The sequence below is a fragment of the Amblyomma americanum genome, chromosome 7 (assembly GCF_052857255.1).
Source record: "Amblyomma americanum isolate KBUSLIRL-KWMA chromosome 7, ASM5285725v1, whole genome shotgun sequence".
Taxonomy (NCBI): Eukaryota; Metazoa; Arthropoda; class Arachnida; order Ixodida; family Ixodidae; genus Amblyomma; species Amblyomma americanum.
This window is the reverse complement of record NC_135503.1, coordinates 68,379,449-68,404,053: the sequence shown is the minus strand read 5'-3', so window position 1 is coordinate 68,404,053 and position 24,605 is coordinate 68,379,449. Positions and strand designations below refer to the sequence as shown.

At 45.9% G+C, this 24,605-nt stretch overlaps 1 protein-coding gene across 2 annotated transcripts; it reads left to right on the top strand.

Annotated features, from left to right (window-relative positions):
- The first annotated feature begins 413 nt into the window (after positions 1-413).
- Positions 414-19,606, top strand: LOC144097195 (uncharacterized). 2 transcript variants are annotated; one of them, XM_077629945.1, is made up of 16 exons: positions 415-588; positions 3,740-3,771; positions 4,260-4,278; positions 5,773-5,792; positions 5,879-5,897; positions 6,304-6,332; positions 6,611-6,650; positions 7,531-7,559; positions 7,884-7,913; positions 11,941-11,992; positions 12,100-12,119; positions 12,240-12,258; positions 12,403-12,431; positions 13,240-13,285; positions 18,089-18,117; positions 19,449-19,606. In XM_077629945.1, the coding sequence occupies exons 1-16, from the start codon at positions 537-539 to the stop codon at positions 19,464-19,466; spliced, it is 483 nt and encodes a 160-aa protein (XP_077486071.1). In that variant the 5' UTR covers positions 415-536; the 3' UTR covers positions 19,467-19,606. The 2 variants fall into 2 exon arrangements, with proteins under 2 accessions (XP_077486072.1, XP_077486071.1); XM_077629946.1 differs by lacking the exons at positions 5,773-5,792; positions 5,879-5,897 and having other exon boundaries at positions 414-588.
- The last annotated feature ends 4,999 nt before the right edge of the window (positions 19,607-24,605 follow it).

Genomic DNA, 24,605 nt, shown 5'->3' with positions numbered 1-24,605 from the left:
TTACGGCAAGGGCCCTTTATGACGAACGCCATTTCGAATGAGCCCTGTAGCACACGATACGGAGCTTGCCTGTCTTTTAGGAGTGCCTACAAGCGTTCGTCCAGCCCTTTAGCGTCTGACACAGGCTGCCACTCTCCCGAACACATGTTAGCTCACGCAGATCCTGTTTGCTTTCCGGGCGATACTCGGGGCAGGCTCTCGCGGCTGTAGTCTATATACGGATCGTGATCTGCGCCCAGTCGTCGTGAATTAGCATGCGCGCAGCCGGTGCCGGCCATCGACTTCCGTCTTTCGCCCGCCTCCCTTCCAACCAGCCGGCAGCTGTCGTCCGTACGAGGCGCGCTTCAGCCAGCAGGCAGCGGGGGCCGCAGGCGGCCGACCGAATGCGTCTGCGGGGGCAGGGGGTGGTAGGGATCACAGCGGGAGGGATCCGAGGAAGGGTGCCCGGCAGTGGCTGTTTGTGGGGGTTCTAGTCAAGCGTACAGTGCTTAGCTGGAATAAGCCCAGTGACCCAGCACGTACACGCCTGCTCCATCATGAAATGTGGAGTCGTCGGACACGTGCCTGTCGTCGTTGTAGTTTGTCTCGGTGAGTGATCGGAGGTCTGGCGGGTCTGGACAAGGAGCAATGAGTGCTCTGTGCTTGCGTGATTATGTGTTTGCGTGTGTGTGCCCTTTTCTGTGTGCACGTGCGCCCAGTCATGCTGCAGTCCCGTTGAGAGAGAGAGAAAGAGAGAAAAACTTTATTTGGTCCATTAAGGGTTTAGCGTTCGGTCTTCGTCTTCATCGCTGCAGACTCTTGACCTTCAAAGCAGGGTTGGGCCCCTAGTCCAGGGCTCCACTGAGTCGCGCTGCTTCGCTTGCGTGCTGCACCATTGCCCTTTGGGAAGCGAGCTCGCAGCTGGTGAGCCGGCTCTCCCAGTGCTCCGCACTCGGGGTTTTGTGTTGGTGGAATGTGGAGTTTCGCTTACACTCCCAGGTTATATGGTAAAGCGTGGGGGTTGCTCCGCACCACGGGCATGTGTTCCTGTACTGTGTAGGATACATCTTGGTAAGTATATGTAGGTTAAAGAATGTTCCCGTTTGCAGCCTCCGCCAACTAGCTGCTTCTTGTTGTGCTAGGCCCTTGTGTGGCGGGGAGTATCTAATTCTCCTGCCTCTTTGATAGTTTAGGTATTCTGAAAATCCGATCTCCACGGTGAAGTGCTGTCCCAGGGCGTATGGCCGCTCGGCTCGGTACGTGATCTCTCGAGCCAAGCTGTCTGCCCTTTCGTTTCCTTCTATCCCCGTGTGTGCCGTAATCCAGATTAATTTGTGTGTTGCTGTTTTTCTGAGGCGCACTGCTTCGCGCAGGATAGCTAAGGTAGCCCTGCAGATTCTACCTTTTGTATAGTTTCTGCATGTCTCTTTTGAGTCCGTTAGGATGACCAATGATTCGTCTTTTCGATAGCCCTCAGCCGCTGCCAGCGCAACAGCGACCTCCTCCGCTTCCGCTATCCTGACGTGTAGTTGCGCAAGTGATTAGATTGCCTGCGTTATCAACTACCACCGAAGCTGTCTTGCAGTAGCTTTCGCGTCTATTCCATGGATACATGGTTGCATCTGCGAAGACTGTGTTTTTTAATTTGGCTAAGTACCTCTCCACATAATCTGCCCGCGCCTGTCTCCTGGCCGCGTGGAGATTTGGGTCCATGTTTTTCGGAATGGGATTGACCGGCAGGGTATTACGGATCTCGTCGGGTATATCGGCGGATCGATCGAGATGCCCCCTTGGGTCGCGACCCAACCTTGTCAGGAGCGCTCTTCCTGCAGCTGTGTTTCTGAGTCGTTGCAGATGTGCTTCGTGCTGTGCTTCTGCCAGCTCCACAAAGGTGTTGCTGATTCCTAGCTGCAGCAGCTTCTCATTCGATGTGTTTCTTGGTAGGTGGAGTGCCGTCTTGTAGGCCTTCCTTAGGATTGTCTCGGCCTGTTCCGTTTCGCTTTTGATCATGGGGTGGTATGGCAGCGAGTAGATGACCGTACTGACTATGAGGCTTCATACTAGTTTCAGCGTGTCTTTTTCTTTCATTCCATGTCTTCGGTTGGAGACTCTGGTTATCATTCTGCCTACCTGTTCGGCCGACTTGCCGAGCAGGCAGAGTGTGTGGCTGCGTTTTCTGCTTGCTTGCAGCCACATCCCTAGGACTCTTATCATGTTTTTCTCAGGGATGTTTTGCCCCTCTAGTTTCACTTCGAGCGGCGCGTCGGTGGGATGTCTTCCTACCCTCAATAGTTCGGACTTTTCTGTAGAGCAAGCTAGTCCTCTTTTCTTCACGTATATTTCAACGCATTTTGTTGCTCGTTGTAGCAGTTCTTGCTTTTCCCACAGGGATCCATGGTTAACCCAGACCGTGATGTCGTCTGCGTACATCACGTGCTGGATGCCCCGGATTCTGCTGAGTCTTCTCGCAAGGACGATCATCGCCACATTAAAGAGTATGGGCGAGATGATCGAGCCTTGGGGTGTTGCTTTGCTTGGGGTGGTGAAGACGTCACTCCTCAGCTCCCTTAGTCCCACCGTGGCCGTTCTGTTGGTCAAGAAGTCTTTGACATAGTCATGGATTCTTCTCCCGCGGTTGGTATTGTTTACCCCCCCCCCCCCCCCCCCATTATAGCGGCGTGGCCGACGTTGTCAAAGGCACTTTTATGTCGAGTGCCATGACTACGTTCTCCCCTTGTTTGGGCATTGTCTACAGGACTTCTTATTTAAGCTGCAGAAGTACGTCCTGCGTCGAGAGGTTCGCCCTGAAGCCGAACATGGTGTCCGGGTAGAGCCTCTTGATTTCTAGGTGTTGCTGGATGCGTTTCGTGACGATCCTTTCATACAGCTTTCCAAGGCAAGAAGGGAGATTGGTCTGAGGTTCTCGATCTGCAGCTTCTTGCCTGGTTTGGGGATCATGACTACTACGTCCCGTTGAGTTTTCCCGGCCTTTTGTAGCTGTGACACGTCTGCGAGACGAATGAGCTTGAGTGCACAGCGCTACGTGAAGAACCGGGTGTCAAGATCGAAAGGAACGCCCATCGAATAAACAGACATGTTAAATGAAATTATTGGTGTAGAATACTGCATTACAAGCCTAACGGCAGATGGCTTGTTGTAGACTGTGAGTATTTATGTTTTGTTAAGATGCAGACATTTGCGACTGAAGAGAGGACAACCTGCTCAAGCGGTTTATATTTTTTGAGCCCCTCTTCAGTAGCCGGAACATTGCAAATTTTACGGCTAAAAGGAGCTGCGCAAATTCTCCAGCTGTGCTCCAAAAGAATGAAAATTCATGCACGCAGGTTTGTAGCAGAGATAAGTTTCTATTAATATCTTTAAATCCTGTAATAAACTTCATGCATGAATCAACACTGAAATTGCGATTTGAGCGGAATGTAATGCGGTAGAGATGCTGCCTTGTGTATTGAACAAATATACTGCATGACAGAGAGTGATAGGCAGATAATTTACAGATGGTTTTGAGATTCTTGAGGCTGTGTCTAGTATTGACTCTTTAAGCACATGGCTGGCACTACTCGAAGAACGCAACACTATAACAAAACTCTCTTTTGTCCGAAGAAACGTCCCGCCTTATATCACATCATAACTCCATCGTGGATTTCACTTACTGAATTCTGCTTTGCGCGGTTGATCAAGACCTGCCGAATAGTTTGTTCTTTACATGGCTGGCTTTATTTGTCCTTAAAATCTTTTACAGTCGTTCTGTCACCACACCTCTGCAGCGGCAACGTGAGTGATTGAGATGTAGTGTTCATTCCTTCGTTGTAAAAAGAAGCTCGGGCACTACACGTCACTGTTTAAGCTGTGGAGTGAGAACAGCAGGAGCTTTTAATCTTGCGAATTGGTAAGATAGCTAACTTAGACCATTTTTACTTTAGAAACTATCAGGAGTTTTATTTTGACAACAACGGGAAGTGCGACTAGATATGGTTTATGGCTTAAGGGGGTTTAACGTCCCAGAGTGAGTCAGGCTATGAGGGACGCCGTAGTGAAGGGCTCCGGAAATTTCGACCACAACTTGGGGCGAGTAGATAGATTGTGTGAAGGACGGCTGTTAGATATTCTCACTGGTTGAGCAAGAAAGGCGCAAAGCTATGGTATCTATTCATTGTAGCTTATCCTGATAACGAATTTAAAACTTGCTTGCATCGGGCCAGTAGACCATAATCCCGCACATTTGGCACCGTGTTCCCTTTTTATCTTTTATCGCATAACAGATATCAAAACGCCCACTACGTAAGTAATTTTCTTGTTATTTCTCATTTTTTTTTCTCGCCTTGAATGGGTGTGCTTACTAATTTTCGATAAGAGCATTTGGTACACGTGCTTCTGTATGCGCTCTAGTTCGAAGTGAAGACCTGTCTCACGCTACAGCTAACACAAAATTACTGCAGTGACCTCGATTTCGTTAAGTCAAACGACACAGAAGATATTACAAGTTTTAGAGATGTGTTTTATTGAATAGCAAATAACGTATCATCTCTAAGGAGTACTGCAAGTACAAAGAGAACTTATACAAGACCGAACTGCTTCATACACAAAACACATCCGGCCAATCAAGTGTCTGCTGGCGAACGAGTCTGAGTGGTCTGTATCACGGTGTGGTCTGGATTTCATCCGCTAATGGTTAGATTCGAGTGCGGTCTCAGCGTTACAAAACCTTGTGAAGGGCCCAGAACTCAGGCACAGCGTCATTACGACGAGACAAATCCTAACACACTGAGCGATGAATGAATAAATACATGTCTCTTCTGAAACAGTACGTCGAAACAAAACAAAACTGTCGGAATCGACCTCGCAGGCAGCTTTTCTGAATTAGAAATGCTGCACTGAACTGAACTTGATTGGATCAATTAGTGCCATACAAAATTCAGGCCAAATGAGCAGCGTGTCATTGAACTGAGTGGATTCCGACCCTATTTGGGAATGTCAGTTTCGTAAGTGGGAGGAGTGGGGGGGGGGGGGGGGGCAGGAACAAGGAACTAGCAGGTAAACGCGGCGAGAAAAAGGAAGGGTACAGTGCTACACGAAACATTTCCGTGACAGGTCGAATGGGCAGACCTCCAATGTCATGCAACAGTGAACCGATAGTGACCACATTATGTAGTTTATCGTTGTTTGTTCGATTGGGGAAGACTGGCGCGATTTGACACCAAACATGCAAGCCTTCGTTCCTCGCCAACTTCACTCTTCGAAATTTATAGTTCTTCGTTGTTTCAGTTAGCCATTTGAGGCACAATTTAAAAGAGCAGACTGATGCCGTAAGGTGAAAAATTTTTGGAGCATGTATATATGTAATGGCTCGAGCAAATTAAATCAACTCTATATAATGTTTGGAATAGTGCTGCAAAAAATAGATCCCTATCAAGTCTTGACGAAACATGTGAAAACTATCTTTGTTCGATGGTTGTTGCTGACACACAGATGATTGCCAAAAGTTGCTATATCACTTAAAGGAATCCATCGTCAGTACGCGGAGGCGGTGCTTTTCTGACTGGGCGCTACGTGTCAGCCAATCAGCATTTATTTAGTGTCATTGACACTTGACATCTCGTGCAACTTTAGTTCTGTCGTATACCACAATTTAGTTTTGCACTTTTCAACTCATTTGTTCTTCATTTTTGTGCGTCCGGAGGTCTAACAACTTATTTTTCTCCACGAACGTCTAGATGCTGCCGCAATTTCTTCCAGAATTTGTTTTTTAAACTCTCTCTGTGTTGCCTCACGCAGCTGAAAAGCTCTTTGAGGAGGTAAGTTTATCATGATGCGTCGATTGAGAAGTTGCAACAGTTGTGATGAAAATATTTGTCGTTCCACTTTCTGTTTAATTCAATAGGTGTATGCCAAGCTATATCGTAAGTACTTGAACGACTTTGGGTGCAATATATTTTTGTTAAGTTTTTTTTATTAAAAACAAAAGCCTGCTGCAGTACAGTTAAAAACGTCTTAAAAGTCCTTGCTGCTGTTTGTGGTTGCATGAAGTTCTAGTCAGGAAATGCTTTCTCAAATAAACCAAGAGGTGAACTTGCGCATTTAAATTCTTGTATAGGCAACGAAGTGAATAGTTAAGTGAGTAGAGCAGACGTTTATTTTTCTCATCTGATTATGTATGCTACAGGATAGCGATACTATTTGGTTGAAAAATCGTGCTCATGAAAGTGCACTTGACAGATTCATCCGACCCAATGATTTCAATTCTCTTTTACTTTTCCACGTTCATTCTATATATTCTCCGATTTATTCTAGTTTTTTTTGTTTCAGGGTTCTACAGATTTACCGACCAGTATGAGGTGCGTGACACCTAAATTTGCGACTGTTGGGTGTTTCTAAAAAAAATGTATAGAATGATAAAAAAGATAACTGTCCATAGCTACTGACAGATTCATTCTTCCCTGTCCACTTCAGCTTGCATTCAACTATCTAATCTTTTTCACATACGTGAAGTCAATCCCTCATGTCACGACTCGAAAATTTGCAGTAGCAGCATTTGAGTCATATATTTTCAACGCCATCTTCAACGGTAGAGTTAGGTGAACATGTCGGTAACTCCGTCTTTATTTCACCGCAGTCTTCCATATCGGAGGGTCTTTTCAAGAAGCTGATCAATCGTGAGTCTAATTTTGCTTCTTTTGGCGGGACCATTGTCGTTAGCGGAGCCAGAATAAAACGATGCAAATAAACAATAAGGAAAACCAGAGAGTGGGCGGACTAATTAATGAATTAAAGTACCACTATAAAAGCGAAAGAGGTATCCCCAGCATTCGCATTGAATATTAGTAAAACCTTAACTCAGGAGCACAAACCAGTGGAAAGGCCGAAGTAAATGTATAGTGTACAAGAGCGGTTTCTATTAAAGAACATGTCAAGTTGAAAGGAAATGCCCCAGGGAAATGCTTCTTTGATGAAACGAATAGAAAGTCCCAAAACACTTGTAAAAATGGTCATTGAAATTTAGTACAACTTCGTGTGGCCTATCGGCATGATATTAAGATGTGAGAAATATCAGCAAGCACCATTATTTTACATGTGGAAAAGCCCTAAATGAGCACAATTATGCGAACTCGGTTTAACTAGATACAGACTTGACCTGCCATCATACGATTTTCTTGTGAAATATCTCCTCTTTCAAAGGGAAGGTGCAGATCTGGAACACCTAGAAATTTTTGCTAAGAGATATTCAATGTTTTGAGGCGTATCACTTATGGCCTACTCCTTTGCCTTACGGTATTTCTATCCGCAATGCGTTGAAATGGCATGTAGACTTCGTGTTCCTTCGCATTAGCGATGGTGGTACGAATAGTTTAATACAAGCAGACGGAATTACGCCCGTTTAACGGGAATCGTTGAAGGCACTATGTCGTATTCAAGAATTATACCCACTGCTAATAAATAATGAATCAAGTCACGTTTACTTGTGATGCTAGTCGTGCGTGAAAAACTTTTTTGCGTTCTATTACAACTTATTGCTGTATATTTCATGGTTTCAAGGTTTCGTCGCAATGGCAAAGGCGCTTGAAGTGAGTATTTGTTTTCCTTTGTGACAGCATTTTGAAGGCGTGAATAACGCTATGCGCCAGACTTAATCCAAGCAGAAGAAAACTTTTGAGATAGTTCATGATTTCGGGAGACGACCAGATATACTATGCCGCAGCAGCGAGTGAGCGCCTTTTAACGAATGCTGCAGAACCTGCGATTAAAGTTGGCACGAACACTGAGCAAGCATAAGCTTGCTGCTTTCTCAACAAATATGATCCCGTGTAGCGTTGAACGATCATAAATGATCGCTCATGAAATGGCTTCCCAATTGTTATTCAACAACTTCTTTGACCTGTTTCTTTCAGGGTTTTCTGCGATCAAAGTATGTCATCAAGGTAACGTATGAAAAAAAGCAACGAATTAGATGTACGTAGACAAGGGTCTTATAGATCATGATAATGTTTGTCCAGAATTATGAGCCAGACGTTTGCTTACTATTGTCGACTGCCGCCGTGGTGGCTGAGTGGTTATGGCGCTCGGCTGCCGGCCCGAAAGACGCGGGTTCGATCCCGGCCGCGGCGGTCGAATTTCGATGGAGGCAAAATTCTAGAGGCCCGTGTGCTGTGCGATGTCAGTGCACGTAAAAGAACCCCAGGTGGTCGGAATTTAAGGAGCCCTTCACTATGTCGTCCCTCATAGCCTTTTGGGACGTTATACCCTCCATAAACCAAACCTTACTATTGTCGACTAAATGAATGTGTGCGACATTCGCTTACTAGCGATAGTGCGGTGTGCGAAGTCAGTACACGTTAAAGAACCGCGAGTGATCAAAATTTATCCTGAGCAGCCAATTACGGCTTTCTGATTGACCAATGTGCAGCGTTAAGTTAGTAAACCTTACATAGCCATGGCATAGAAATTCTTGCTACCCTGTATAAGGAACTCCCTATGAGCGTCAGCAAACGAAAACTTTGAAGAATGCTAACAATATTCTAGTCCATAAGTAAGCAGATATCAAGGACTTGAAAAATTACAAACCAATCAGCTTAATGTCTGTAGCCTGCAGGGTGTTTATAAAGGAGATCGCTAACAGAATTACTGCAACCTTACTCTCTTGTTAACCAAAGGAATAGGCTTGCTTTCGGAATCGACCGACAGTTATCACATCACCAGTCACGTGATAGAAAAAAGCACAGAATATAACCAATATCTATAGTCAGCCTTCATAGATTCATCATCATAATCATCATCAGCCTGACTACACCCACTGCAGGGCAAAGGCCTCTCCCATGTCTCTCCAATTAACCCTGTCCTGCTCCCACCCTATGCTAGCAAACTTCCTAATCTGATCCGCCCACCTAACCTTCTGCCGCACCTTACTGCGCTTACTTTCTCTTGGAATCCACTCCGTTAACAATAAGGACCAGCGGTTATCTTGCCTTTGCGTTACATGCCCTGCCCAAGCCCATTTCTTCCTCTTGATTTCGACTAGGATGTCATCAATACGCCTTTGTTCTCTCACTCACTCGGCTCGCTTCCGGTCTCTTCATGTTACAACTACAATTTTTCTTTCCATGGCTCGCTGTGTTGTCCTTAACATAAGCTGAACACTTTTCGTTAGCCTCCACGTTTCTGCCTCGTACGAGAGAACCGGTAAGATACAGCTGTTCTACATTTTTCTCTTGAGAGATATTGGTAACCTGCTATTCACGATCTGAGAGAACCTGCCATATGCGCTTCACACCATTCTTACCCTTATAGTTATTTCTCTCTCATGATCCGTATCAGCTCTCACTACCTGCCCTAAGTATTCCTTTACCATTTCCAGCACCTCGCTGTCAATTGTGAACTGCTGTTCCCTTGCTAGACTATTGAGCATTACTTTGGTTTTCTGCATGTTAATTTTTAAAATCACCGTTCTGCTCTGCCTGTCTAACTCATTGACCATTATTTTCAGTACATCTCCTGAGCGACTTAGCAAAGTAATGTCATCAGCGAATCGCTGATTATTTAGGAATTCTCTATTAACTCTTATCCCCAACTGTTCCCAAATAACTCCAGTAAACAGGCGGTGAATAGCATTGGCGAGATCGTGTCTCCTTGCCTGGCGCCCTTCCTTATTGGATTTTTATTTTTGACTTTGCAGAGGACTGTGGTAGCGGTCCAGTTACTATATATATTTTCCAGTATTTTGACATAAGGCTCACCTACACCCTGTTTCCGGAATGCTTGTATTACTTCATAGATTACGGAAAGAATTTAACGTAAGTCGAAGCATCAGCAGTCCTGCAGCCACTCCACAACCAGTCTGTACAAGAGACAAGTGTAAATGTGCTGAAAAAAGCAGGCAAAGGGTAGCGGTGAGTTTAAGATTTAATATGCCGAAAACTAAAATAATGTACTAGAGACTGGGAAGGAAACAGTATTTTAAGCTAAATAGCGAAGTGATTTAAGCAGGAAAGGGAATATCTCTACTTATGGCAGGTAGTGACCACATATTAGGACAATGAAAGTGAAATTACCAGGAGAATAAGAACGTCGAGGAATGCATTTGGCAGCTAGGTACTCTCAGATCATGAACAGCAGGTTATCAGCTTCGCCAGAGAAGAAATGATAAAAAACTTGTGCGATGCTTAGCCTACCTGCGTCCGAGTACCATGCGATATCGTTAGAAATACCACCTTCGCGAGTACTCCTTTTCTTTCATAGGTACATTGATAGCGGAGAGTCCTCATACCACTACTGGCGCAGTGGTGCAGCGGTTAAGTGATGCGCCACTGCGATGCGCAGGCTTGTGGCTGCTTCGAACACAGCCACTTGTGTTTCTTGGGATACCCAGGTCGCCAGTCACGAGCTCCCGAAAGGCTCATGCTTGCACAGATAGTTCTTCAAAAGGCTGTTTATCTCTCGACCAATCAGATGACGCGCAGTGCACAGCGGGCAGGAGGCAATTGCGTTGAATTTACTTGAATTAATTTCATCGCCACCTGCTATAGTCGGCAGGTCTGCCAACGTGGCGAGTGGGCCACCTCCTTTTTCGTGACACGGGCGGAAAGACGTCGACTTTCCTCGTGAAGCGGACCTATAATGTATTCTCATAAATAGTTGTATCTTGACAGTACTCCAGTAGGGGTCAGAAACTTACAGGCTAGCGTAAAGGGTGCAATTTAAATTTTGAGCAGTGGAACTGCGTATGGAAGGGAAAATGATAAGAGCTTGTGCTTCCGAGGAACCGGGTCCGGGCCGCCCTCACTCCTGCCGTCACACGGACGTGGCCTCAATTTCTACCCTTATATCCCCGCCTAGGGTGTCCTGTCTGCACCTCCCAAAATACCGAGGTGGATATTTACCGCTTGTTTTGGGTTTGTCCGGCGCTGAAGCTAACGAGAATTCGGCACCTGGCAGCAGTGCGTCTGCCGGCGGCCTCATATATTGCTTGGACGCAGGGCCCACATGATGGCTTCCTCATCGCATTTGTTCGATCGGCCAGCCTTCCTACATTGATTTAACACCCTACCCATTTTATTTTCTTAACAACTCCCTTTATGCCCTTAGGCGATAAAGAACGTTATTAAAAAATGATAGGAGTAGCATGCATTAAGAGGCCGGAATCGTTCATAGTGAGTCAGGGAACAAAAGTGTGGTAATAATATCCTAGCTGAAATTAAGAAGAAATGGGAATGGCAGGGCATGTAGTACGAAGGGAGGACAACTGATGGCCCCATAAGCTAACAGAATGGATTCCAAGAGAGGACAATCGTACCTGGTAACATTCACTGATGGTGAGTGATTCATGGTGAATGATTACTTCACTGATGGTGAATGATAGCTGTGAGATTATCGTTTATTGCTTGAGCATTAAGATCGTCGCCCTCTGTTAAAGCCGAATATCTGTTCTGCAGCTATATTCTGAATTTATGTACTCTCCCTCTTAACGCTGATTCGTTAATGGGCTTCCGCTTCACCCGCCGCGGTGGCTCAGTGGTTAAGGCGCTCGTCTACTGAGTCGGAGTACCCGAGTTCAAACCCATCTCCGGCGGCCGTGTTTCGATGGAGGCGAAACCAAAAGACGCCCGTGTGCTGTGCGATGTCAGTGCACGTTAAAGATCCCCGGGTGGTCGAAATTATTCCCGAGCCCTCCACAACGGCACCTCTTTTTTCCTTTCTTCCTTCACTCTCTCCTTTACCCCTTCCCTTAGGGTCCGGTTCTGGTGTCCGCCGAGATATGCGAGACAGTTACTGCGTAATTTCCTTTCCTCAAAAATCAGCTTTCACTTTCTTCCGCTTCACTAGTTCCTTCCGTTCCATCTTCATGTCTAGGCTAATTCGAGACCTTATCATCCTGTGGTGGCTACAGTCCACCTCGACGTCAACGTATCTGTCCATAGGTCATCAAATGTGTGTTCCCCTTTTCTGTGGCAGGGAATGCGGAGTGAAAGAGCCCTGTTTCCAATCTACATTGTACCGGTAAAAAGTAAGTCGGTGTTCATGACATTGCACTCGTAGCTGTCGTTTTCTGCGCCACAAGAGCTTGCGACTAACATTGTCTGAAGTGACAGCGCGCGTGTTATGTCGTTTCAGCCAAATACAGCCTTGACGACGTGAGCCTCATTTTCTTTTTTTTCTCTCTATGCCAGCAAACCATGAGCTGCCATTTCAACAGCTCTTTCAATAGAGAGACCCAGTAATATTCTGTCTTGCGTCGGTTTTTCGTGCTCTAGGTGAACCGAAAGCTGCTCGGTGAGTACAAGGCATCATGTTTTGCTTTTAAGATATTTTATGCAATTTGCACTTTTCATAAGAGTATAAACGTAGGCTTGCAATTGATTTCGCGTGATCTGGAGCCGCAGAAGATTGATTCTCTTTATTGTCGCTGCATTGCAGACTACCTCAGTACATTGGCTCAACTAAGGGTGAGATACCGTGCAAGGCTCAGATCTTTTCTTTGCTTTATTTAACGCTTGACATTATCATTCACCGGGGTGTTTTGGTTCGGAGGGTGGTCAGAGTGAACTCGCGACGTATTATTTGTACAGTAAGCTTGCACTTGATTTTGGGCATAATTGTGGCCAGAGGCCGTAGTTCATAATGATTCCTTCCTCGATTCATCTTTTTTTGCGTGTTTGCAAATCGTTAGCCTCACCTCTTGCATCAGAACGATCTACAGACATCGGTTACGAGCAGTGAGCTGTGGCGTCACAGGCGGTCGCTATCAGTGATAAAAGGAACGAGAAATAGACCGTGAAAAGAACTTTATAAAGGCAGTCACAAAGCAACTTTTTTTCTGCCCACCAAAGAGACCAAAGTGCGTTTCTAGATGTTGTAATAAAAAACAAGCGAGTTATCTATCTTTAGGTCGTTTAAGTATTAAATGTCCACTGCGTAGCACCAGCAGTAATTTGCTAAAAGTTTTACACACTTGACTTCAAAGCGTTTCAGTGAATGATCCATCCTGTGCCTGCGCGCTTGGTCGCAAAGCTGACTGTATTTGCTCGGTAATGTTCCTTGAGTTCACCTAGTAATGTCTTCGTGCCGGTGTGTGAACTTGTGTCTCGAAAATGCAGTTTACCAGGTCTAACAGATTTTACCCTTTCACAGCAGGAGGCAGCTTAAAATACCGAACTGCAGTCCAGCTTACAAGAAAAGACTGCGCCCTCTAGCTGTGAGGCAGTGTTCTGACGTTGAATCTAGGCTTTTGGGTTGTTTTCTCATTTTTCCCAGGCTCAACGTGTGGCACCAGACGCAGTTGTGGACACTTTCGACAAAGGTACGTGAAGCAAAACGCCTTTTTCCTTTTTGTTCATGCGAAACTTCCATTTAATTGCTAAAATTATCTTCTGACCTATACCGCATTTTAGTTTTAGGGGAAAGCTGGTATAATCTGCCGAAAGCGATTTAAATTAGGCATTACTTCACACCGAACTTTTTAGGGACAAAACTTGGCCAATTAGAGATGCGGTGCACCTGTACGCGCTTGAATTAAAAAAAAATTCTTTCTGCGTTGTCTTACACAACCGAGAGCGCGTTTCATGGAAAGTGAACGGCTTCATGGGCTAAAAAAAAAGAAAATTATTTATTTCTCAATTGCAGTGTAGCAGGCATGGATAAAGGTTTATTGTACCATGTCGTGGCTCGCGTCAATTTACTGGACGCACTCATGCTAGCAGGTAGCACAAAACATTATGAAATGGTAATGCGCAAATGGGACTACATGCAGTAATTGTTTGCTTCACTCACGAATTCAAAGCGCGTGTGCAAGAAAACAACTACCGTGCCCAACAATTTTGGACAAAATGATTTTTAACGAAAAACAGTTTATGAGCTCAGTTTTTCATACATTGTAAGATTTCACTATAAAAATCAACATATCCGCAGATCTTCTGTCAACCGGCTTGCATTTTTTTTTTTGCTATTAGGCCCGTGTACTGTGCGATGTCAGTGCACGTTGAAGAACCCCAGGTGGTCGAAATTTCGCAGAACTTCACTACGGCGTCCCTAATAGCCTTATACCCCTTCACATGGGCATGGCAAAGGCCTTTGAGAATCAGGTCCTTATGCCCAGATACACGACACAAATGTTGTGCCTTTGCGCTAAGGGCCTTGGAGGTGAAGGCGCCCGCCCGAGACCTTTGGAGCACAAAGCCGCGGCCTTCGAGAACCTGCGATCGCAGTGCCATCCAACGTCAAAAAATAAAAGCAGTGAAAAAAATAGATGTAGCCAGCAATGTTGAAAACCATGGTTAAAAAATATGAAAGGTGTGTCTGGCTTTGTTTATTGTACGGCAGTTTATATTTTATGCTCGAATTTCAAGACAGTAAATGTGCTGAGCAGCATCGAGTGTTCCTGGTGGCCAAGGCAATACATAACCTGCTGCTGCTGATGAGGGTAGCTGTAGCAGTTCTATTAAGGAAGCAATTAGTATAAAAATTTTCTGAGCTCTACGAATGAACAGAATACTAAAATGTAATTGAAAACACTCACTTCCGCTGCTTCAAGTACAGCACAGGGTGCTAAGCCTCAACGACTGTTTCACATTTGGGCTGCCCCGTGTAGGTTCGTCACTGCTCCTTTGAGCTTTCGCTCCTTTAGTGAAAAGAGGTGCCTTTGATAGAAAGGCCTTCGATAAATGCCTTAAGCCATAAGCCGTTTTTGCTATCGTTATAAGAGTTTCCAGTTAGTTTCCTATGGCTGTCTTAACTGCTCGATGCGAGTGTTGGAAAAACTTTAAAAGAAAGATTTTGCAACACATCGGAAGACTGCGCCATTGCCTTCAAAATTTCTATAGCAGCACCTTACAGTTATTTGATATTCAAAATTTTTGTCTCCAAGAATGTTGGGCATGATTTTGAAGTTACGCGTGGGCATGAACGTAGGCACATAAAAAGTAGAGGAAAATTAGAACTCCTGCTGAATGCTAGGAGTTTTCATTTAATTATGGTTGATGTATATTATTCAAAGGTTATTCAAAAATTTAGTGAAATATAACTAAAAAATTCGCAATTTTGTGCAAAAGGTTTGTTCCCTGTTATATTGTTCACAACTATATATGGAAAAGGGAACGGATGAAGCTTAATGACAACTCTTTGACATGAATACTTTTGTCTATGTTGTCAAACCAAAAGATAGCCAGTTGCGGGTGCACCAAACATAACTCTTCAGATCCTAATAAGAATCACGTGGACTGTAGCGCCGAAGACTGTCTGTGTGGGTGCAGGATCATACGGATTGTTCCCTCATTGATGCATCTTCCTGCATCAATGTACAGGAGTAATATGTGTTGTGGTGCTAATTAGTTCATTCTGAGAATTCTTTTTTTTCGCGCACAAAGGCGGCCTGATAAGGACGAGGAATACAGGACAGAGCATAGACAGGATGTGATAGTGTGCCGTCTGTAACTTTATCATCACCAGCCTGACTACACCCACTTGTAGGGCAAATGCTTTCTCATGTCTCTTTTATTAACCCTCCTTTGCCAGCTGCGGCCCCCGTATCCCCGCAAACTTCTGAATCTCATCCGCCCACCTAACTTTCTACCGCCCCCTGCATGCTACGCTTGCCTTAATTCTCTTGGAATCCACTCTGTTACCCTTAAGAGCCAGCGGTTATCTTGCCTTCGCATTACGTGCCCTGCTCTATCCCATTTCTTTTTCTTGATTTCGACTAGGATGTCATTAACACGCGTTTGTTCCCTCACTCACTCCGCCCGCTTCCGGTCTCCTAACGTTACACCTACAATTTTTCTTTACATGGCTCGCTGCGTTGTCCTTAACTTAAGCTGTCTGTCTGTCTGTCTGTCTGTCTGTCTGTCTGTCTGTCTGTCTGTCTGTCTGTCTGTCTGTCTGTCTGTCTGTCTGTCTGTCTGTCTGTCTGTCCGTCCGTCCGTCCGTCCGTCCGTCCGTCCGTCCGTCCGTCCGTCCGTCCGTCCGTCCGTCGTCCGTCTGTCTGTCTGTCTGTCTGTCTGTCTGTCTGTCTGTCTGTCTGTCTGTCTGTCTGTCTGTCTGTCTGTCTGTCTGTCTGTCTGTCTGTCTGTCTGTCTGTCTGTCTGTCTGTCTGTCTGTCTGTCTGTCTGTCTGTCTGTCTGTCTGTCTGTCTGTCTGTCTGTCTGTCTGTCTGTCTGTCTGTCTGTCTGTCTGTCTGTCTGTCTGTCTGTCTGTCTGTCTGTCTGTTGCAGGAAGAAAGAAAAGGAAAGTGCACAGGCCTGTTCAATGGCTCAAGCCGAGCCACAATCGCTACCACGTTCAGATAGTAGGAGAGTTGAAAGATGGGATAGAAAGACAGGATAGTAAAGACGCGCTAAAGGCAAGGCCGATCCGGAGGTAGTGCAACACCGGGCCAACCGGTGGCGGAAGTGAAGCAACCTTGAAACTTTCCGCCACATTTCCAAAAGTAAGTTCAATTGGACCTGTAACAGATACTCTACGGGATCCGGACAATCTTAAGCTGAACCATTTTCGTTAGCCTCCACGTTTCTGCCCCGTATTTGGGTACTGGCAAGATACAGCTGTTTTGCACTTTTCTCTTGAGGGATACTGGTAAACTGCCACTCATGATCTTAGAGAACACACCACATGTGCTCCACCCCATTCTTATTCTTCTAGTTATTTCCCTCCCATGATCCGGATCAGCGGCCACTACCTGCCCTAAGTAGACCTATTCCCTTCCGTCAGTGACATTTAATGACAAATATTTTGGCCTTCTAGATGTGTTAGATAATGGCTGAGTCTCCTGCGCCCTTCCTTTGTGCCTTTTCGGTTTTTTTCCCTTCTCATGCCAGTCTGTCTGATTTTCTCTTTCCTTTTTGGGTGTAAAAGTAATCTCTTATTTCTGAATAAAATGGTTGCAAGTCGCGCCCCATCCTGCTTTCCTTGTCTTTATTGTGTCGTCTTCTTGTGCGTAAAAAAGAATTCTGTTGTGGTAAAAGAGGTTCGAAAACTGCCATCGAATAGGAGCATCGTGCTCACTGTGTTTTTCAGATCGCACTGCGGCAGTTTTGGCGCTAGAAAGCACGTTGTGCTCAGGTATTTTGAATTTCGTGCGCTTTGTTTACAGTTAATTTGGAACTTCGGTAATACGGCTACTACTGCGACGAAGTTCGCAGGCATTTATTTTATTTTTTTACTATTCGACCTTCCAACACCTTTTTCATTTCTAGAGAATTAAAACTTGAATAAGTAAGTTCAAAGAATTATGTTGAAGTTCTAGCTCTAATTTTCAGCATAAAAGTTACCGCTGGGAATAACAGCGCTGAGACGATGGACAAAGAAAGAAGAAGATAACAGGACCGGCGCTGACTAACAACTGAACGTTTATTAGAAAAAACATGCAGAATATACTCCTTTGACAACCACGGGCGCGTGCGCAACACCAAAAGCCGCAGTGATAAATCAATCACTTGAATCCAGATACATTAGTTCACAGTCATGAACTGTTACAGAGGGGGTGCTCACGCATGAGTCAATGTTTTTATGAATATGAAACGCTTCACTGATTTTCCTTGTTAGTTTATCTTTTAGTTGGTTTTTAGGGAAATCAGTGGAGCGTTTCATATTCATAAAAACACTGACTCATGCGTGAGCACCCCCTCTGTAACAGTTCATGACTGTGAACTAATGTATCTGGATTCAAGTGATTGATTTATCACTGTGGCTTTTGGTGTTGCGCACGCGCCCGTGGTTGTCAAAGGAGTATATTTTGCATGTTTTTTTTTCTAATAAACGTTCAGTTGTTAGTCAGCGCCGGTTCTGTTGTCTTCTTCTTTCTTTGTCCCTCGTCTCAGCGCTGTTATTCCCAGCAGTATGTACCAACTCGCTCAACTCCGGTTTATAAAAGTTACCCTGGAAAGAATTGAAAAGTGCTGTCTTTGTATGCTACTATAGTTGGTCAGGGGAGCAGAACAGCACTGCGCGGTCCATTGTTGCCAACGTTTATAAAATTGGTATCGACTAAATATAGCTCTTTTGAAGCCTGTGCATTGCGTGGAACACAAAAAAAGGTATGACCTGCACTGCGACGGCGTCGTTAAGTTCTGAGAATGTTACCACGTATGTTTTCCTACATGTTGTTTTCCAGTTTATGCCGCTGCTATGGACGCCATCATGGTAAGAACCAGCCTTGTAGTACTAATGTGCTACGAGATAAATAGCCATTACGTATTCTCACCACTGAAAACCCAAATTCCGAGCCGAATAAACAGCTTGAGTAGAAAGGGGTTAGATTGTGGAGCCCAGTACTGGAATATTCTTTGGCCGGTGTTTACGGTGCACAAGGGCTTTGTCGATCGCTTTCGGAGGCAATGACGACTCTTATTTATGACCCTATAGACTAAACATTTGATAACAGTATTTAACAAACGCTCTTCGAGCTTTCCACATTGAGACGCTTTATAATACAGCGAAAGATTGCTTGTTTGCCTTATTTGCTACCAAGTGAGCATTAGAAATTTGAATTTATAGTTTATTTGATGATGTAACCTACCGCTGAAGAAAGGAAAGGAGCCCTCGCTTATAATAGCGTGCTTTTCCGTTCGGACTTTGAGCTGCGATGCAACTAGGCATCCTCGTGAAAAGGACGCTACTTAGCGGAATATACGTAACTGCTGTAAAAGCATTTATCCGTGCTACGAATATGAAGACAACCGCGACAATGTACCCACGCGGCAAGAGAGGTTACTCTGATTACGTAGTTTACAGACTTAGGAAGGTGTCACTCGTTAATGCCGAATGCACTGCTGGGCTCCTGGCTTGATGCGTAGCTAGCTGCGAGGCAAGACTTCTTTTATGGCCTAAACGGGAAACTGCGCGTGCTTGGTGCCTAGAGCTAACTGGAGGTTAGCCCTTAGACGGCTTCAAACAAAGAAGAAGAAATTTGCTTCCCACTGAATAACTGAAAAATTGGCCAATCCCCCACCGTGGGTATGTGCCATCGTATTTGAGCAACAACAACAGAAAAATTATGCTTGTAATTGTCACTTTCAAAACGAGTTTTTTTTCATTGCTCATATCAGTCTCTCAGGGCGGAGCCCATAAGTGTATTTTCCTAATGCTTACGATCTGGTAAATGAGATTTTGTAAACATAATGCAGTCGAAAAAAAAAAAAGAAATGACTCAGAGATTAATGTGAGGGGAATTAGGAGAAAAGGGTACCTGAATGTACCCTTGGTCTTTGTGGGCATAAGAAACATAGCCACCATTGCTGTATTTGGATTCGTGCACAAGACAAGGCGGGTCAGAAAATTAGGGACATTTGAAGCTGGAGCACTGAAAGGACTATCGCTCGCGAGAAACTTTTCTTTGCCTTCTTAGTTTTGTCTGTGGGCTCAATAAATTACGAAAATTAATTGATAACGCGCTGCACACTTCCTTTAGGAATTAACGCGCCGGCCATCGTGAACTCATCTTTGCATGAATAAGATGTTTTCTTACCTTTCAGAGGATTCTGGACGACTAAGTGGTGGTTTGGAAGGATATTCCTGCTTTCCTACAAAGTCGGTCAAGCACAGCAGTCAATATGAAAAACAACATGGAATCTACGATGATTCAGAGCAACGAAAGCGTTTGATATTAAAGCATAGGGGCAGTGTACAACGGATGATCACTTTTGCGCGCATGTATTACATGGTTATTGGCTGTTTTAACTAATAGAACTGTGTTTAGCAGTTTTAGCGCGAGAGCAATACTCGGCTCATTGCGTGAACACCCCGCCGTCATGAAAAGCCCGTGGCAGAAATGCGGCACGCAAACTACGTCATCACCTCTCCTGTAGCAATTAGAGTCACTGGAATTTTTTCCAGTGACTCTAGTAGCAACAGGCCGTCACTGCCTTCAAGAGCCACGTGCCTCAAAGCACTACTGAGGTGCACTGACCTAGAGAGCCAGTTATGCGCTTTTCCGTTCCTCAAAATCAATAGAGTCTAAACCTTGCGCTTGTTCTGAGAAAAGGAAAGGCGCATAACTGCCTCAATTAGTAGGTGGCCGCTACTACCAACTCACAGAGCAATTGAGGTGTCCTCTGATGCATTGAGCCTATTACACTTGGTCGAGCGGTTTACACATCATACGAATTGCTTAGGTACCCCCATAATTTCCTTTGACCGTCCACTGGTGAAAAGTGGGCTAGCGGAAAACTAGCATGGCATTGAACTACTTCAAAAACAGCGTGTTAAAACAGTGACAATAGATCTGTTCGTGTGACACTTTTGCTGAACATTTATTCGCCTTCAAATGTTAATTGTTTGCGCATTCCGCAACAAGAAAATTATCGCAATAGGACATCCTTACGACAGCCTACAACTTAACTTTATTACAACCTTTGTCCGTAAAGTTCCGAGATTGAGTCCATTAAAAAAATTCCTTTAACATTGAAATTATTTGTGCAGCACCCCTTCGAAATAGTCTCCCTTACAGTCTATACACAGCTTCCAACGTTTCTTGAGCTCTAGGAAACAGTTGAAAAACTCTTTTTTTGTCAGAGCTGTCAGCTCCTGTGTTGTGATGTCTTGAATGGCCTCCAAGCTCCCCGTCCAGCTACCTTTTAGGGTTCTCTTCACACTGGGAAACAGAAAAAAATCGCATGGGGAGAGGTCAGGCGAGTGTGGCGGATGGGGAAGTCCCGTAATGCTGTGCTTGGCGAGAAATTTTGTCACGCTGATAGCAGTGTGCGGCCTTGCGTTATCGCGGAGAAGGCTCCATTGTCCAGATGCCCATAAGTCAGGGCGACGGCATCGCAGAGTATCACGCATGTGTTGGAGCACGCGGATATAAAACTCCTGATTCACCGTCTACCCTTGTGGGATGAGCTCGTGGAGTATGACACCTCTAGCATCGAAAAAAACTATCAGCATCGTCTTTTTGGTCTTCTGTCGCCGCACATTACTCGACGCCGGAGAGCTTGTGGACCGCCATTCGGCGCTCTGCCTCTTTTTGATAATCGTATTGAAAATAACATGTTTCGTCTTCAGCAATGACGCTGTCGACAAATGCAGCATCCTTCTCTGCCTCGCAGAGCAAATCAGCGCTCACTGGTGCCCGCGTGTCTTCTTGGTCCTGTGTGAGGGTGTGCGGCACAGGTCTGGCATTCAGCTTTCGTTTCCCCAAGTTCTTACGCAAAATTTGGTAGCATGTTGTCTTAATAATGTCCAGAACATCTGATAGCACGCGGACTGTAATGGTGCGGTCTTGCTGTACGATTTCTCTGATCGGAGCCACGTTGTTTTCTTTCCGTGAGGTTGAAAGGCGCCCCTGCATTGTGTCGTCTTCCACCGACGTTTTCCCCGAAACGAACCTCTTGTGCCCCTCGAAAACTCGCGCCCGCTCTCGTTGCCGTAAGCGTCACGAAGGAGCTCATGCGTCTGTGTGGCTCTCTTGCCACGCTTCACACAGAATTTTGTTTACACGCTGTTCGAGGTGGACGTCCATCTCTCCACATTGACTCATAGTGGAAGCGCAGACGACTAGTGACAACGTATTTTTCTACATGTATTGCCATCTAGCGGCTCTCAAAGCAATTAACATATTTAGGTCAGGCTAGCCCGAGAAGGTAGCGCTACACATACGCACCAACATTTGTTTTTGAGGAATCATTTCTAGAGGAGAAAATGAATCAGTCTAGAAACTTTACGGACAAAGGTTGTAGTTAGTATGCCTAGTTTGGAAAATGCCAAGATCTGTTACAGTCTGTGTCATTGATGCCGCAGAGTAATCTCCCATAGGCACAGAGCGTAATGCGTTCTCAGGATAAGTATGTGGGCGGCTATGCTCCTGATAGCGAAAACTAATTGTAAAGATAATGTTATTTTATCCTTGATTACAAAAGTAAATGCAATGTTAGTCATTATTTTTTGTCTTTGCTCCAGTAAACACCTTATGACTGCCTTTAGTCCTGTTTGCTCTTCGTCATTGCATTAAGAATATTTAGCGATAGGCTAAATGAGTGCGTTTCGCGGTATGCACGGCGACAGACCGCGTTAGTTACGGGAACTGCCCCGTCATCCCCACAGTTTTTTGCAGCGCTGTACCGAAGGCTGCGGCGATATATTCGAGCTAAAATTCGGTCCTTATGTCCAAGCACATTTATGATTGAATTTGCTGATTGATGACGCTGATACAATCGTTTGACTTGTTGAGTGTGCATTTTGAAAGCTACTGCGTCAGGGTCGTCTCCAGAGGGTCTGAGATTCTGGATCTGATTTGGAGTCAAGTATGCAGGACTTCCACAAAAATGTTTTGTTTTCTGATGTGCGACATTTGGAGTTCCTTTGCCATCACATAAACATGACTAGTTTCTCCCGTCGTGATTTATCTGCTATTTTTACGTTTCTTGACTCGATGCCAAATTGGCGAGCACGTTTAACCATTGCGGAACCTAATCTTTTGCTCGCATGTTGCCATTGAGATAGGGCATCATACATATGAATATGCAGAACCATATTGCCCTTGGAGCCCACAGCCACATCGGCAGCACGAAGCCTCCCACGTGGTGAAAGCACGTGTCGGGTAACCAGCGAAGAAGTTGCTGGCATGAACGCTCCTGTGACCGAGCCTCAGCACACCGTTGCTACGAAGCGCAGAGACGACAGCAAGAAACGCACTGACAACTTTGTCATCGGTGTTGTGCTGGGCGGTGGTTTGCTCGCCATAATGCTTCTAGTTGCCGAAGAGCTACTCAGCCGGCGCGAAGAGAAACAGGTGGGTTTTTCCGATTTCTGTTGCCCCGATGAGGCGAGGATGTTACTGGAAGACGTCAACGTCAGTGTCGATCCTTGTTGGAGCTTTTACGGCCACGTCTGCGTGGCCAAGCCCCACGGTTCCGTACGCTCGCGCGCTCCACTCGACTTGGATGACCTCAAGATCGAATGGGGCGTCGTCGAGAAGCTGCCGGATGTAGCTAATACGCCCATAGGGCTGACACTTTGGGAACTTGGTCAGAGCTGCTCCAACCAGGACTGGAGTCTTCATTCTGCACTGCCCGAGTTCACGAGTGCTGTCCTTGCCGCTGCCAACCTTTCTCGCTCTTATACGCCTTTGGAGAACCTCACGAGCATCTTCCGGTTCATGGCAGTCATAGAGTTTAGGTTCAACTCTCCTGTAGCAGTATCCATGAGAGACGACAAGCTGGACGTGCCACACAATGCGTCTGCGCTAACGCTGCGGTGGCGAGGAGTTTCGGTGAAGGAAAGAGCTACTGCCTGCAAAGCATGCTTGACTGCTATTTTGGAAGCGCTGAAGAACGGGTCTGAAGTTAATGAGACACTAACCCGACTTGAAGCGCTTGAATTGCCCCCTCCGGATTACGATGAAGATGAAGACACAGAACAAATTAGCCTGGAGGACATACCGTTCAGTGGCTTGGAGGGAGTGGCATGGCGTGCCATTCTGAGGGATTTGATCCGGCCTATATATCCCTACGCAGGAGTCTTAAGGCGGAAAAGAGATGGCAAGATTGATAAAGCGCTCGGGCATTTAGCCGCAAACGCTACTATTGGCAGCCTCTATGTCATCCAGCATACTGTGACCGAGCTCTACACTTACACTGAACACTCCAGCATGTACGACGCACTGAGGGACAAGCGCTGGTGCACTGCAAAGACGTGGAAGTTGTCCGCCATGGAGGAGGCGTTCCGTGCGCAGGTCGTCAGCAGTGCGGGGACTGCAGACCACTTGGAACACGTCTTCGCTAGGATTAAGGGGGCGGTTAAAGCCAAGGTTTTTTCCGGCTCTCTGTTTGCTGGTGAGCGAGACGTCAGCTCCGCAGTGAACCTTCTCAACCAGTTCGCGCTTGAGCTTCCTGATGTCGATGGCGTCGTCGACCGCCCGCCGCCCAGAATGACTTACTCGTTTCCCTGGAACTTGCTCTTTTCGCGCTCTTTCGACTTCGACATTACGCGCCTTCGAACTGCGCGCAGACTGCATGAAGTTCAGAGTGATTTGGCATCACCCGACGTCACGCGACGTGGTCTCAAGATCGTCGCGTACGCTGGAGCCTACGCAGATCTTAGGATGTGGAAGAAGGACACGCGCCTCATGGACCTACCGGTCGTCGCAGCCAGCATGGCCAAGGAGCTGTGGTCAGTGCTCTTTGAGAGCAGCAGTCTGTGGTCCAACAAGACTGTGCAAAACATTCTAGACTTGTACGACTGCATCCATCGCACCCACGATGGTGCTAGCACTGGCATCGGCATGTCCATTGGAGAAGTCGACCACCGGGGTCTGGTCGAGTGGGCAGCAGCTCTCGCCACTGTAGTGGAAGCTGTGGACACTGTCAAATGGAGCCGCGAGGGACTTCTCGCTGCGAATACGCCCATATCGGAGGGGAGGCTCTTTTACATCAAGTGGGCGAGCTCTGAGTGCAATGCTCAGTTGCCGAATGGGCTTATTACAGCTGATAGCTTCGACGCACAGTTGAGACACATGGCCGACTTCGCGGCACGCTTCGGCTGCCCCGTGGGCTCACCCATGAGACAGCGGACTTGCGTCTAGCAAGACTACCACTTTGGAATGCTGCTGTTTAGGACAACAAGTTGATGTGCATTGTAAGACGCATGTTTGAGATGACCTATGCCGACTGCGAGCACAATACGCACATACATTG

Excerpts from the sequence above, each read along its gene's own strand:
- LOC144097195 (XM_077629945.1), top strand. The coding sequence starts at position 537 with ATGAAATGTGGAGTCGTCGGACACGTGCCTGTCGTCGTTGTAGTTTGT. Across the intron at positions 6,651-7,530 it reads TTTCAAGAAGCTGATCAATC|GTTTCGTCGCAATGGCAAAG; the intron begins GTGAGTCTAATT and ends CATGGTTTCAAG. Across the intron at positions 7,914-11,940 it reads GATCAAAGTATGTCATCAAG|GGAATGCGGAGTGAAAGAGC; the intron begins GTAACGTATGAA and ends TTTCTGTGGCAG.